General features: G+C 40.8%; 1 protein-coding gene across 1 annotated transcript in view; it reads left to right on the forward strand.

The window, feature by feature from the left end:
- sdk2b (sidekick cell adhesion molecule 2b) overlaps window positions 1–15,956 on the forward strand; it is a 1,022,446-nt gene that overhangs the window by 803,097 nt on the left and 203,393 nt on the right. The window contains exons 9-10 of the mRNA XM_034194673.1: window positions 1,498–1,581; window positions 11,571–11,765. Of these exons, the coding sequence (XP_034050564.1) occupies window positions 1,498–1,581; window positions 11,571–11,765 (279 nt within the window). The remainder of the gene's footprint in view (window positions 1–1,497; window positions 1,582–11,570; window positions 11,766–15,956) is intronic.

Below are 15,956 nucleotides of genomic sequence, written 5' to 3' on the forward strand. Positions count from 1 at the left end.
CAAGAACATCACCTCATGTTGCAGCAGGATAATGCACGACCCCATGTTGCAAGGATCTGTACACAATTCTTGGAAGCTGAAAATGTCCCAGTTCTTGCATGGCCGGCATACTCACCGGACATGTCACCCACTGAGCATGTTTGGGATGCTCTGGACCGGCGTATACGACAGCGTGTACCAGTTCCTGCCAATATCCAGCATCTTTGCACAGCCATTAAAGAGGAGTGGACCAACATTCCACAGGCCACAACTGACAACCTGATCAACTCTATGCGAAGGAGATGTGTTGCACTGCATGAGGCAAATGGTGGTCACACCAGATACTGACTGGTATCCCCCCCCAATAAAACAAAATTGCACCTTTCAGAGTGGCCTTTTATTGTGGACAGTCTAAGGCACACCTGTGCACTAATCATGGTGTCTAATCAGCATCTTGATATGGCACACCTGTGAGGTGGGATGGAATATCTCAGCAAAGGAGAAGTGCTCACTATTACAGATTTAGACTGGTTTGTGAACAATATTTGAGGGAAATGGTGATATTGTGTATCTCATATAAAATGGGAGCAAAACCAAAAGTGTTGTGTTTATATTTTTGTTGAGTGTATGAAAATGGTTTGTTAAACATGTTTGTGGTTTTCACAGTCATAAAACCCAAACTTTTTCTTTATGGATTTTATGTTTTTGTATGAGTTTAGGTTCACTTTGTTAATACAGTAGGTCAGAATGAATGAGAAACTGACACAGGTGTGGTTATGCTGAAAACAGTGACACCAAACAAGACCAGGTAAACACTTTTTAAAGGTAAATTATAAATGTAAAACCAAAAGTAGTCAAAAACAACCAATTATACCCTGGACTCCAGAGAGTTAACTTCATATTGTATATGAAGAAAATGTGTGGATGAAGGTTATAGGTTAGCATTTTAATTTGCAAGTTGTAACAAATTAGCTGTTATAAAAGAGATACTGTATATTATTAGTACCACAGTATGAAGTCATGAGGCATGGTGGGGATGGAGAGAAGGTATTTATTTTGAAAAGGGAAAACCCTATAATGGTTGGCCCCCAGAAACTCTTTAATTGCATTGCTTTAGTCATTTTCGTACCATCCCGCTCAAAACGCTTTGATGTTTTCTAGCTGCAGTGACCTTTTCCTCTGCTACAGCTAACTAATCCTTTCTCCCGCCTGTGGGAAGAAAGGAAACATTTCAAACAGAATCCCACACACACTTTTCATGGTTAAGTCTAATAATATATTTTTTTTCCTCAGCTATACTACAAGCGCTTTTTCCCCTTCTCTAAAATCAACGCATTTTTCAATGAAACATTTTGTGTCCACACACTCTTAATGAGAACACAAATGGAGTCATTATCTCATCTTTGTAGTTATTGAAGATTTTGAAAGGTAGCACTGTCTAAGCTCATTTTTCTGCTGAAGATTTGGACTTTGTTTACTACAAGCTTGCTTCTTTTTTTTTGCCTTATTTTCTTTTAGAGCCACCACAATTTATGAAGGAACCAGAAAAACATATCACAGCTGAGATGGAGAAGGTGGTGGACATTCCCTGTCAGGCACGAGGTAAGCACAGTATACTGTAGGCAAGCAAATGAAAACAATATACACAGTATTTGCTTTAATCACATATCAGCCATTGAGACAGGAGATGATTGGGAAGAGCTTATGGAGTAAGGAGGTTGCTGGAAAGAGGTACTTGTTGATGCCGATATCTTTACAGGAGACAAAGGTCCAAGACATTAGGGTCATGGTGCTTCCTGTCTTAAGCCTCTTTCACACCGGTCCAATGTAGAATTGCGTAATGCGCCATACCGACTATGCTAACCTTATGCAACCTTACGCCAAGCTTATGCAACCCTACGTGACAGTACATTGAAGGACGCAAAGGGGTCAGCGAAATGGATGCAAAAAATTTAACGTTTAATTTTTTTCACGGACTTTTGGCATAGAACACTGGACAAAATGCTTGACGCAAGTCTACACAACACTATGTTACTGTACACCATGCCTATGTAATTGTATGCTACCCTACGCCAGTCCGGCAAAAAAATGTTTTGAGGGTTTTTAACCCTCTGGGGTCGACGCCGTCGTATACGACAGCTGAGTACAAGTTTTACTAAATTATAAATAACGTTTTAATGATATGACATAGAAACTTACTTTGTTTTGCTGAAAAGTTAACTCCACGGACTTTCGAGACACCTGTCCACCATCTTTGTACTCCTAATAGAAGCTGTGTGATGGCATGCGCAATGTGAGTGTCCAATCGGAATTGGTTCACCGTCACATGGTTTTCCAATATCCAATTGTAGGGCAGTGCAGTCTCACATGGTAGACCAAAGATCGTTTGTAGAAGCAATGTGTTACTCTTTGGCATGTGAATGCAGTTTGAAGAGCCTGCTGGCTGCTGGCTTCATGCGTAAAAGCACAACGTTGTGCATATGAATGAAGGAGATCAGCATAAGAGGGTCTCATACAACCTCACATGGTCGACCAAAGAGTGTCACTGAGAGAAATGATTCACTACATGGCCAGGGAATATTGTTGAATAAGCCTCTCTCGCTCTCACTCGTAATGTGCCATTTACGCATTTGAGTGAAAGGGGGAAGGGTGTTAACAGGGCCTCAAACTGTGAAGAGAGGTTGTTTACAGTGCAGGAACACATTCCAAGAGGGAGTCAAACTCTATGGAAGTAAAAGATTATGTTGTAAGCCTTTGTGTAATAGCAGACAGAAATTGCTTTGAGATGTGGCATAAAGACAAACAAAATGCATAGACCGTTATCTATATATTGTTCAAAATGTGCATTTGTGTTTATTGTTAAAACCTTAATTTTGTAAATTCTTTTGTACAAGAACCCAAATTAACTTTATAAAGTCTCAAATAGTTGTTTATTATAGTTTGCTGTGTGTTTTGAATAAATGTATGTGAAAATTATTTTCGGCTTTATTTTTTCTTTTTCTTATTTCTGATTGTAAAACTATTACACTTATACGAGGTCTGTTACAAAAGTAGCGGACCTTTTATTTTATGCAAAAAATATATGGATTTGATTCATGTGTTTTTACGTCTGCCAAGCTTGAACCTTTGTGCGCATGCGTGAGTTTTTTCACGCCTGTCGGTTGCGTGATTCGCCTGTGGGCAGGCTTTGAGTGAGCACTGCTCCACCCGTCTCGTCGTTTTGTTCATTGCGAGGAAATGGCGGAATGATTTGGGCTTTGTTCCATCAGAATTTTTTCAGAAACTGTTAGAGACAGGCAGCTGGAAACCATTCGAAAAATTTAGGTGGCTTTCGGTGAAACTTTTACAGGCTTCGCAGAGATTAAGGAGTGTTACTACAGCTTTAAGGATGGCCCACAATGGCCCACAATGGCGCACGAGCCGCGATCGACAGGCAGAAACCACCAGATCATTTCTAAACGGATGGCTCTGTGGATCCGGGACCATCGTGTGCAATTTCTCTGGTTATCACAAGAGCTGGACATCAGCCATTTTCCGGCAGATTTCACTTTTAACAAGAGATTTTGACAAAAGAACACCTCTGTTTCGGAGTGTCAGAGGACAAGTTGGGACATGCCCAGCTGTCCACAATTTCTCTTATACTCAATTGACTGGTAAGCACTGAAAGCCGAGATAGGCATGTCCCAACTTGTCCTCTGACACTCCGAAATGGAGGTGTTCTTTTGTCTCGCTTCATCAGTGAATCGGTCGTGACGCACGAAGCCTCCGCGCGGCTTTCCATGACAAAATCTCTTGTTAAAAGTGAAATCTGCTGGAAAATGGCTGATGTCCAGCTCTTGTGATAACCAGAGAAATTGCACACGATGGTCCTGGATCCACAGAGCCATCCATTTAGAAATGATCTGGTGGTTTCTGCCTGTCGATTGCAGCTCGGAGCGCGGAGCGCCGTGCGCCATTGTGGGCCGTCCTTAAAGCTGTAGTAACACTCCTTAATCTCTGCGAAGCCCATAAAATTTTCACCGAAAGCCACCTAAATTTTTCGAATGGTTTCCAGCTGCCTGTCTCTAACAGTTTCTGAAAAAATTCTGATGGAACAAAGCCCAAATCATTCCGCCATTTCCTCACAATGAACAAAATGACGAGAGGGGTGGAGCAGTGCTCACTCAAAGCCTGCCCACAGGCGAATCACGCAACCGGCAGGCGTAAAAAAAACTCACGCATGCGCACGAAGGTTCAAGCTTGGCTGACGTAAAAACATATGAATCAAATCTATATATTTTTTGCATAAAATAAAAAGGTCCGTTACTTTTCTAACAGACCTCGTAAAACACCACTATAGCATATATATTCTGAAAGTACAGGTTGTCCTTAAAAAAGAGACATACCACTGGATTGTGGGATGCAGGGTGAGCTTTTAACAGCAATAGTAAAAACATTTATGCCAGGCGAGTGAACTGTCCAAAAAAATGCCCTTGGACCCCAGAGGGTTAATAATAGTAATGCATTTGATTTGTGTACTGCTTTTAATAATGCTCAAAGGCACCTTCCAGATTTAAAAATTAAGCAAATAAATCAATAAAAAAATCTAAAAAATAAATAAAAAATATAAAAATACATAAAGGGCCTCTACTGGTGTTTGTCTCTCACTGCGGTATTGTATCACTTCCTCTTCCGGAGCACAGCAGTGTTTTGCTGTATCTGTTAGCTGTTTAATCTCTGTAGTTAGATTGATCTAGATAACTAGATAACGATTTATTTCACAGTGTAATCTTCACGTGCCTTAATTAAAGCACTCTCTCTGCTGAATCACCTCTAAATTATTCACACATTACTCACTTTGTGTGTTTTTAGGAATCCGCTAGCTTAGCACAGCTATTAGCTCTTAGCTGGTTTAGCATAGCAGCTTCTCCTGTCTCTCCCGCACTTTTCTGCGCTGGGTGTGAAATGTTTAGTTATTCCTCGGCCTCCTTTAGCAGTAACAGTACTTGTAATAAGTGTAGCATGTTCGTAGCTTTGGAGGCCAGGCTGGACGAATTGGAGACTCGGCTCCGCACCTTGAAAAATCCTACTGTTAGGCAGGCCCCTGTAGTTGGTGCGGACCAAGGTAGCTTAGCTGCCGTTAGCTGTCCCCCAGCAAATCCCGAGCAGCCGGGAAAGCAGGCCGGCTGGGTGACTGTGAGGAAGAAGCGTAGTTCTAAACAGAAGCCCCCTGTACACCACCAACCCATTCACATTTCTAACCATTTTTCCCCACTCGGCGACACACCTGCCGAGGAAAAAACTCTGGTTATTGGCGACTTTGTTTTGAGAAATGTGAAGTTAGCGACACCAGCAACCATAGTCAAATGTCTTCCGGGGTCCAGAGCAGGCGACATTGAAGGAAATTTGAAACTGCTGGCTAAGGCTAAGCGTAAATTTGGTAAGCTTGTAATTCACGTCGGCAGTAATGACACCCGGTTACGCCAATCGGAGGTCACTAAAATTAATATTGAATCGGTGTGTAACTTTGCAAAAACAATGTCAGACTCTGTAGTTTTCTCTGGGCCCCTCCCCATCGGACCGGGAGTGACATGTTTAGCCACATGTTCTCCCTGAATTGCTGGCTGTCTGAGTGGTGTCAAAAAATGAGGTGGGCTTCATAGATATTTGGCAAAGTTTCTGGGGAAAACCTGGTCTTGTTAGGAGAGACAGCATCCATCCTATTTTGGATGGAGCAGCTCTCATCTCTAGAAATCTGGCCAATTTTCTTAAACCCTCCAAATCGTGACTATCCAGAGTTGGAACAAGGAAGCAGAGTTGTAGTCTTACACACCTCTCTGCAGCTTCTCTCCCCTGCCATCCCCCCAACACCCCATCCCCGTAGAGACGGTGCCTGCTCCTAGACCACCAATAACCAGTAAAAATCTATTTAAGCATAAAAATTCAAAAAGAAAAAAAATAATATAGCACCTTCAACTGCACCACAGACTAAAACAGTTAAATGTGGTCTATTAAACATTAGGTCTCTCTCTTCTAAGTCCCTGTTAGTAAATGATATAATAATTGATCAACATATTGATTTATTCTGCCTTACAGAAACCTGGTTACAGCAGGATGATTATGTTAATTTAAATGAATCAACACCCCCGAGTCACACTAGCTGTCAAAATGCTCGAAGCACGGGTCGAGGAGGAGGAGTAGCAGCAGTCTTCCACTCCAGCTTATTAATTAATCAAAGACCCAGACATTTAATTCATTTGAAAGCTTGACTCTTAGTCTTGTCCATCCAAATTGGAAGTCTCAAAAAACAGTTTTATTTGTTATTACCTATCGTCCACCTGATCGTTACTGTGAGTTTCTCTGTGAATTTTCAGACCATTTGTCTGACTTAGTGCTTAGCTCAGATAAGATAATTATAGTGGGTGATGTTAACATCCACATAGATGCTGAGAATGACAACCTCAACACTGCATTTAATCTATTATTTGATTCAGTTGGCTTTTTTCAAAATGTAAATGAGCCCACCCACCATTTTAACCGCACTTTAGATCTTTTTCTGACATACGGCATAGAAATTGAAGACTTAACAGTATTCCCTGAAAACCCCCTGTTGTCTGATCATTTCTTAATAACATTTACATTTACTTTAATGGACTCCCCAGCAGTGGGGAATAAGTTTCATTACAGTAGAAGTCTTTCTGAAAGCGCTGTAACTAGGTTTAAGGATATGATTCCTTCTTTGTTATGTTCTTTAATACCATATACCAGCACAGTGCAGAGTAGCTACCTAAACTCTGTGAGTGAGATAGATTATCTCGTCAAGCTTTACATCCTCACTGAGCACAACTTTGGATGCTGTAGCTCCTCTGAAAAAGAGAGCCTTAAATCAGAAATGCTTGACTCCGTGGTATAACCCACAAACTCGCAGCTTAAAGCAGATAACCCATAAGCTGGAGAGGAAATGGCATCTCACTAATTTAGAAGATCTTCATTTAGCCTGGAAAAAGAGTCTGTTGCTCTATAAAAAAAAGCCCTCCGTAAAGCTAGGACATCTTACTATTCATCACTAATTGAAGAAAAAAGAGACAACCCCAGGTTTCTTTTCAGCACTGTAGCCAGGCTGACAAACAGTCAGAGCTCTATTGAGCCGAGTATTCCTTTAACTTTAACTAGTAATGACTTCATGAATTTCTTTGCAAATAAAATTTTAACTATTAGAGAAAAAATTATTCATAATCATCCCAAAGACATATCTTTATGTTTGGCTGCCTTCAGTAATGCTGGTATTTGGCTAGACTCTTTCTCTCTGATTGTTCTGTCTGAGTTATTTTCATTACTTACTTCCTCCAAACCATCAACATATCTATTAGACCTATTCCTACCAGGCTGCTCAAGGAAGCCCTACCATTAGTTAATGCTTCGATCTTAAATATGATCAGTCTATCTTTATTAGTTGTCTATGTACCACAGGCTTTTAAGGTGGCAGTAATTAAACCATTACTTAAAAAGCCATCACTTAACCCAGCTATCTTGGCTAATTATAGGCCAATCTCCAACCTTCCTTTTCTCTCAAAAATTCTTGAAAGGGTAGTTGTAAAACAGCTAACTGATCATCTGCAGAGGAATGGTCTATTTGAAGAGTTTCAGTCAGCTTTCAGATTTCATCATAGTACAGAAACAGCATTAGTGAAGGTTACAAATGATCTTCTTATGGCCTCAGACAGTGGACTCACCTCTGTGCTTGTCCTGTTAGACCTCAGTGCAGCTTTTGATACTGCTGACCATAAAATTTTATTACAGAGATTAGAGCATGCCATAGGTATTAAAGGCACTGCGCTGCAGTCGTTTGAATCATATTTATCTAATAGATTACAATTTGTTCATGTAAATGGGGAGTCTTCTTCACAGACTAAGGTTAATTATGGAGTTCCACAAGGTTCTGTGCTAGGACCAATTTTATTCACTTTATACATGCTTCCCTTAGGCAGTGTTATTAGAAATCATTGCTTAAATTTTCATTGTTACGCAGATGATACCCAGCTTTATCTATACATGATCGATCCATGAGCCATTTAATCATTGGTGATTGATCTCTGCTCTCTTCCACTGCATGTTTTTGTCCTGATTATCTCCCCTCAGCCCCAGCCAGTCCCAGCAGAAGACTGCCCCTCCCTGAGCCTGGTTCTGCTGGAGGTTTCTTCCTGTTAAAAGGGAGTTTTTCCTTCCCACTGTCGCCAAGTGCTTGCTCATAGGGGGTCGTTTTGACCATTGGGGATTTTCTGTAATTATTGTATGGCTTTTGCCTTACAGTATAAAGCGCCTTGGGGCAACTGTTTGTTGTGATTTGGCGCTATATAAATAAAATTGATTTGATTTGATTTGATAAATAAATAAAATCACAAATTAAAAGCAGATCTAAAAAGATGGGTTTTAACTTGATTCTTGAAGGTGGACAGATTGGTACAGTCACCAATCTGTTTGGGGAGAGCGTTTCAGAGGAAGGGAGCAGCTATGGAAAAAGGTTCTGTTTTATCAGTATCAGTACATAAATTAGTGTTCAGAATAATAGTAGTGCTATGTGACTAAAAAATTAATCCAGGTTTTGAGTATATCTCTTATTGTTACATGGGAAACAAGGTACCAGTAGATTCAGTAGATGCTCACAAATCCAACAAGACCAAGCATTCATGATATGCACACTCTTAAGGCTATGAAACTGGGCTATTAGAAAAAAAGTAGAAAAGGGGATGTTCACAATAATAGTAGTGTGGCATTCAGTCAGTGAGTTTGTCAATTTTGTGGAACAAACAGGTATGAATCAGGTGTCCCCTATTTTAGGATAAAGCCAGCACCTGTTGAACATGCTTTTCTCTTTGAAAGCCTGAGAAAAATGAGACATTCAAGACATTATTCAGAAGAACAGCGTAGTTTGATTAAAAAGTTGATTGGAGAGGGGAAAACTTATACGCAGGTGCAAAAAATTATAGGCTGTTCATCTACAATGATCTCTAATGCTTTAAAATGGACAAAAAAAACAGAGACGCGTGGAAGAAAATGGAAAACAACCATCAAAATGGATAGAAGAATAACCAAAATGGCAAAGGCTCACCCATTTATCAGCTCCAGGATGATCAAAGACAGTCTGGAGTTACCTGTAAGTGCTGTGACAGTTCGAAGACGCCTGTGTGAAGCTAATTTATTTGCAAGAATCCCCCGCAAAGTCCCTCTGTTAAATAAAAGACGTGCAGAAGAGGTTACAATTTGCCAAAGAACACATCAACTGGCCTAAAGAGAAATGGAGGAATATTTTGTGGACTGATGAGAGTAAAATTGTTCTTTTTGGGTCCAAGGGCCGCAGACGGTTTGTGAGACGACCCCCAAACTCTGAATTTAAGCCACAGTTCACAGTGAAGACAGTGAAGCATGGTGGTGCAAGCATCATGATATGGGCATGTTTCTCCTACTATGGTGTTGGGCCTATATATCGCATACCAGGTATCATGGATCAGTTTGGATATGTCAAAATACTTGAAGAGGTCATGTTGCCTTATGCTGAAGAGGACATGCCCTTGAAATGGGTGTTTCAACAAGACAATGACCCCAAGCACACTCGTAAACGAGCAAAATCTTGGTTCCAAACCAACAAAATTAATGCCTTGCAGATGTGAAGAAATCATGAAAAACTGTGGTTATACAACTAAATACTAGTTTCGTGATTCACAGGATTGCTAAAAAAGCAGTCTGAACATAGTCGCTTTGAGTTTGTAGCATCAATAGTAAGTAAGTAAGTAAGTAAACTTTATTTATATAGCGCTTTTCACAGACAGGGGTCACAAAGCGCTTTACAAGGTAAAACAATAAAAATATACAGTAAAACACTCAGTACTAAAAGATTATTGGCCATGAAAAGCCTTTTTAAAAAATCGAGTCTTTAGTTGCTTTTTGAACATCTCAACAGAGAGTAGCAGATGCTACTATTATTGTGAACACCCCCTTTTCTACTTTTTTTTTTTTTGCTAATAGCCCAATTTCATAGCCTTAAGAGTGTGCATATCATGAATTTGTGAGAATCTACTGAATCTACTGGTACCTTGTTTCCCATGTAACAATAAGAAATATACTCAAAACCTGGATTAATCTTTTTAGTCACATAGCACTGCTATTATTCTGAACACTACTGTACCTGCATTGCTGGATTTTATTCATCCTGCTGGACTCTATTATTGCTGCTGGACTTTGCTAACAGAGAAGCTTCAAAACCATGGAAGAAGAGGAGGCAGGCCAAGTTTCCCCCTTCGTGCAACTTTTTTTTTTTCATGACATGCAGCCATTCCAGCGTACTCTATGTAGCACAATGCAACCCTATGCAGGGTCTGTGTGAAAGGGGCTTTACTGAATGGTTATGAGAAGTGGATACTAACCATTGAACTAAGGGAATGACTGGATGCCTTTGTTACTAGGTCCCTTCAGAAGATAACATTGGTACTTCTGGAATTACTTTCTTTTCAACAAAAGGTAACTTGGCATGATTCAGGTGAGGGGTATCATTTGTACTGTGAGGGAGTATCAACTTTGACATTTTGGCCACATGATGCGTTTCTCTGGGTGTGATCCACCGCAGATACTGTACCTCAGTGTTGTGGACCCCAGTGCCTGGAGAAGGCCAATGGAACACCCACGCTTCACCTGGCTACATCAGACTGATAGTTACTTTCGAAAGGATGGGCCAGTAGTCCGCCTGGGTGATTGCCACCGAGGACCTGGAGCTGTTCTGTCGTGTGGTGGATGCAGCAACACCACAACACTACGCTATGCTCATAAATGTGACTTCACATGCAAGTGAACTGTAACTGTGTCACATTATTATTTCAAGGTACTATTGGTGTTGTGTTTGGAGCCTCGAATGAAATGATTTTCAAGCACCTTTGAGAAATTACTATTCGGATCAGGTCTGGAGCATGTGCTGGTACCACATGTTGCTACATCCATCACACAATGGAACCACCTTCAATCTTGCATAGCAACCACTCAGGCATACAACTCATCCATCCCCATGGATGAGTTTTCTGCCAGTTAAAACATGACTTCAACTTGGCCTTTTGCATTCGCTGGGGTCCTCAACACTGAGGCATCAGCTTGCTGGATAATGTCCAGATAAATGCACCACATGGGCAAAATGTCAAAATGTAAGGGATACATGTCATTCCAACAGCACCTGCGGATCCTCAAAGACCTCACAACAAACACATCCAGTCATTCCCTTAAGTCACTGGTTAGAGTCCAAGTCTCACAACTGCACATTAACACAAGAAGCACCAGCACCCCAAATACATGGTCCTTCATTCTCTTGCATCTTCAAACACCTCTGTCTACCTCTTGACTCCATAAGATCTTCCCAGGTGTCTCTTGGCCTCAAAGGCCGAACGACACAGCGACGTGCGTCAATGCCTAGATATAAATTGTGAAATTGCTCACAAAATTACAAGCAAGACCGATTTCATTTTAACTGAAACAGAGTCCTAAATGAATGACTGTGTCTAATTATAAGTGCTGGATAACTGTAATTTAAGACAGGCCTCTCCCTGACAATAAAATCTTCTCAACATGTGCAGGAGTGCCTCAGCCAGAGATCGTGTGGTACAAGGATGCTTTACCCATCAATCCGGTGAAGACGCCCAGGTACAGAGTGCTGGTGGGGGGCAGCCTGCAGGTTAATGGGCTCCTGCCTGATGATACAGGGATGTTCCAGTGCTTTGCCAGAAATTTGGCAGGCGAAGTACAGACCAACACCTACCTGGCTGTTACCAGTGAGTGAATCTTATCCACAGATTATTGCTGTTCATGAAGTCCAAACCCTATTTGTGTTTTGGAAACCCATTGCTTTTTTTCACATTCAAGACTGGTTTTCCATAACACTTTAGCTAAGGCGATCAGGTTTTTTTAAAAAGTAGCATATTGCCATGGCTTGTTATTGATGATCACACCTGATGAACGTTTTTCGTACAAATGTCAAACTTGAGTGCTGTTGCTAGGCAACACATCACAGTTGTCAATCACTGAGCACATAACAGAGGCTACATTCAGGCAATCAAACTGGGTCCATATATAATGATTCATGACGCACAGCAAAATGAGGGGAAAGTGCTTTGAATATATTTATCCATGAAGGCCATAGTGTGCAGGAATTTTAAAGCTATAGGGAATTAGAAAAATCTTAAATCTATGGGAAGTCTTAAAGCTACAGGGCCTTTAAAATTTTACAAAACTGACAAAATTTAATTCTACCGAAATTCAAGCATTATAGTGTACATTTGTTTTTGTAACATGTTGCAAAATTACAGCTCATTTTAATGAAGAGGACATTTTTATCTGGGGGGGTGGGGGGGGTTTCCATAGTGACTATTGCCTATTCCTTTATCACCGTCATGCAAATTAACTACAGGAAGAAGCGCGTGTGCGCATGCGTGATGTTTTGAGATTACCTGTGACCCATCATACATTAACATCCATAAGATTTCTAGTATTTCACTTCCAACTCTATGAAATGTTGATCATCAATAAAATTAAAGTAGTGCCAAATAAAATTATTTTTATGACTTAAATCTCAAACACCCAGTGGCACTATAGCTTTAAGCATCTTCACTGTGCAAAAGTCTTCAGCATCCTATGTCTCACAGTATAAGCATTTAAATTCAAAACCAGCATGACCCACACAATAAATTGTTGCATCATTGTTGCACATTAGGTTTTATTGTATTTTTTAAGATGCCTAGTCAATATACAGTTATCCCAAAAACCTAAACTCATCAATATCACACATTTTGTCGGCAAAGTTGCTAAAATGACATATCTTTCAGGTGGTGTCTTGCAATTTTAAAGAAAATCAGACTGTATTTCATTAAGGTTTTAAAGTTTTTTCATGACTGAATGATCATCTTTGTGTCATCATGTGCCAAGCAGTCTACCTGCAATTTTTAGGCATCCGCAATATCTATCCACCCCTTGTAATTCCTGATCATGATATCTCAAAAACAATAGATACTATCATCCTATAGATCTCCAGCTTAGATGTGCATATAATGAGGGTGAATTGGTTATACTTGGGTTCATGTTGATACAAAATTTCATCGCAAAAATATGTTTATTTTGCTTATACCATCTACTTGTTTGTCATCTGCTGGACATCCCTGGGTGAGTTGCAGGGAGTAGTCTTATCATCACATTTATGACTGAATTAGGAGCAGATGTAGCAGGGGTGGTGACCAAGTGGTTAGTGCACTTGGTTTCAGTGCGGAAGGTTTCTGGTTCAAACCCCGCCCATGCCATATTTCTCCATGTAATGTGGAGTTGCATTAGGAAGGATATCTGGTGTAAAGGTTGTTCCAAATCAACATGCAGATCCACCTTGGATCAGCTGTGGCAACCCTGAGTGGAAACAATGGAGCAGCCATTGTACATAGTTGAAGTTCAGCCCAGTCTCGTATTTTTTTAACCGTCAAAAAAATGCAGAATTTTTGTGACGTAGTCAAGTTTTGATCACTATGTTTAACCCTAACCCTAACCCAATGCCATCAAGAAAATGATTTTGTGATGGCATCACGAACTAACAGATGACATCACTTTTAGTGACGGCATCACAAACAGATTCATCACAGCAGATAATCATTGAACCAAGGTGACTGTGATTTGGGGGAGCGCGGTTTTAACATAGGTGGTGCAATCATGTCGAGTGTAGTTTTGATCACTGAGTTTAAACTATCCACAAGTCTGTCTTCTGACTGGGTATTTGTCAAATGTGAAGCTAAGACATCAGGCAGTCTAGCTTCGAGTTCAGTCTTAGTTGAGGAGTTGATGCATCACCGTAAAGATATATAAGGTTGTTGTTCCACTAAACACGGCAGCGAAACTCTAAACTTAATAAGTGAGTGATCAGACACCACTGATGTAAGAGGCATGATATCAATATTTGTGACAGCAATACCACATGCAAGAACCAGATCCAGGGTATTTCCACTAATGTTTGTCGAATCTGAATGCATTGCCGAAATCCTAATGCATCCACAATTTCAGTAAATGATTTGCAGAGGGGATCAGAAGGCTTATTTATATGAATGTTAAAGTCACCAATGATCAGAATGTTGTGTACACTAGTTGACAAGTTAGAGATGAATGCACTAAATTCATCTAAGAATTCAGAATATGGGCCAGGAGGCCGATATACAGTGACAAGGTAATACGACTGATTTTTATTCTTCTGACCTTGGCAATGTGTAATATCCTGAGCAGAGCGGAGAATCAGATGCTCAAATGAGTGATATTTGTAACCCCCAACAGCTAATAAGCTAAACCTAGATTTATAAATAAGAGCAACACCCCCGCCTTGCTTCGCATCACGAGGGACGTGACTAAATGTATATGCTGGTGGGCAGGCCTCATTTAAGGGGAAGACAGCTGTAGGTTTAAGCCAGGTTTCACATAGCCCAATCATATCTAAGTGATGATGAATAATTAGATCATTGATCAACAGTGATTTTGAGGACAGTGATCTTATGTTAATAAGACCCAGTCTAAGGACCTCAGTGGGGTTGACAGTTGAACTGTTTGGGTTTAGAGGTGGTTCCAGAGTAGCATATATAAGATGCCTTGAAGTAGGTTTGGGTTTAAGACATTCCACGCGCGTTGTAGGTAGCAGACACGAAATCTTTGCTATTGCTGGAACAACCACTGGGCCATCCTCAATTTCAACATCATCCAATATAGTAATGGGTATTAAGTTTGGAAAGCATATCCCTCTATGATTTTTATGGACATGACTACGGAAGCAGGCCACAGTCTCAACTTGTTGAAATTCCCTCCCTGGCAAATAAACTGCACTATCACCATAGTGGATTTTCTGCACTAAATTTCCCGCTAAGCTAATGGATTCCACATCCACATTTGTCATAAGCCTTGCAGGGTCTCTAATCACCTGCTCCGTGGCCTGCTGTAGATTCCTAATGTTACCCTCCCTGTAGTGCTCTATCTATGTTCGCAGAGAAGATGGCAGCGCCTTCCCCAGTAGGGTGGAGACCGTCCGGCATCAGCAAGCCACGGTGGCCCCAGAACAAAGGCCAGTTATCAATAAAGCTAAAGCCTTGCTGTCTACAAAACTGCACCAGCCACCTATTTAATGATGTCAGCCTGCTAAACGCCTCATCAGTACCCCGGGAGGGGAGGGGACCAGAGATTATTAATCGATGCCGACACATCTTTCTGGCAAGGTCACAAGTCCTCTCTATGTCCATTTTTGTGACCTCTGAGTGCTTCATCCTGATATCATTGGTGCCAATGTGAATAACTATGTGACTATATCTCATGTCATGTTCCTTCATCTGTCTTCCCTTCTGCAGCATCAGCACCCTAAGATGAGATGCAATGTCGGGAAGTCTGGCACCAGGAATACATTTAACGTCAGCCAGCGTCTAAGCTTCACTAACAGACCCAGACATTAGATAATGTTGAGCCAGAGACCCACTCTGTTTCCTAATAAAATTAATTTAAAAGGGTAGGAAGCATAGTAACATACTGTGCCAGTATACTAGCCATATGAAAGGGAGAATAAATGCGTCGTAAGTCTGGACTTGAAAGTCTCTATAGAATCTGACTGTTTTATTTACGCAGGGAGATCATTAAACATGTACACAATAAGAGAAGGCTCTGTGGCTTGCAGAGTTTTTATTCACCCTAGGGATACAAAGTAGCCTTTTGTCCTGAGAATGCAGAGCCTGGGCCAGTACGTAGGGCTGAATTAGCTAAGTAGCGAGGTACTAGTCCATGAATAATTTTAAAAGTTAATAGCAGAACCTTAAAATCTGATCACAGAGAGACAGGAAGCCAGTGAAGAGATGCCAAAATGGATGCAATGTGGTCAAACCTTTTGCTTCCTGTCAAGAGTCTGGCAGCAGCATTTTGAACCAGCTGGAGATAATGTTCATTTGCAATTGTTGTCATGTGGTTTC

This window comes from Thalassophryne amazonica, chromosome 18 (genome assembly GCF_902500255.1).
Source record: "Thalassophryne amazonica chromosome 18, fThaAma1.1, whole genome shotgun sequence".
NCBI classification, from domain to species: domain Eukaryota; kingdom Metazoa; phylum Chordata; class Actinopteri; order Batrachoidiformes; family Batrachoididae; genus Thalassophryne; species Thalassophryne amazonica.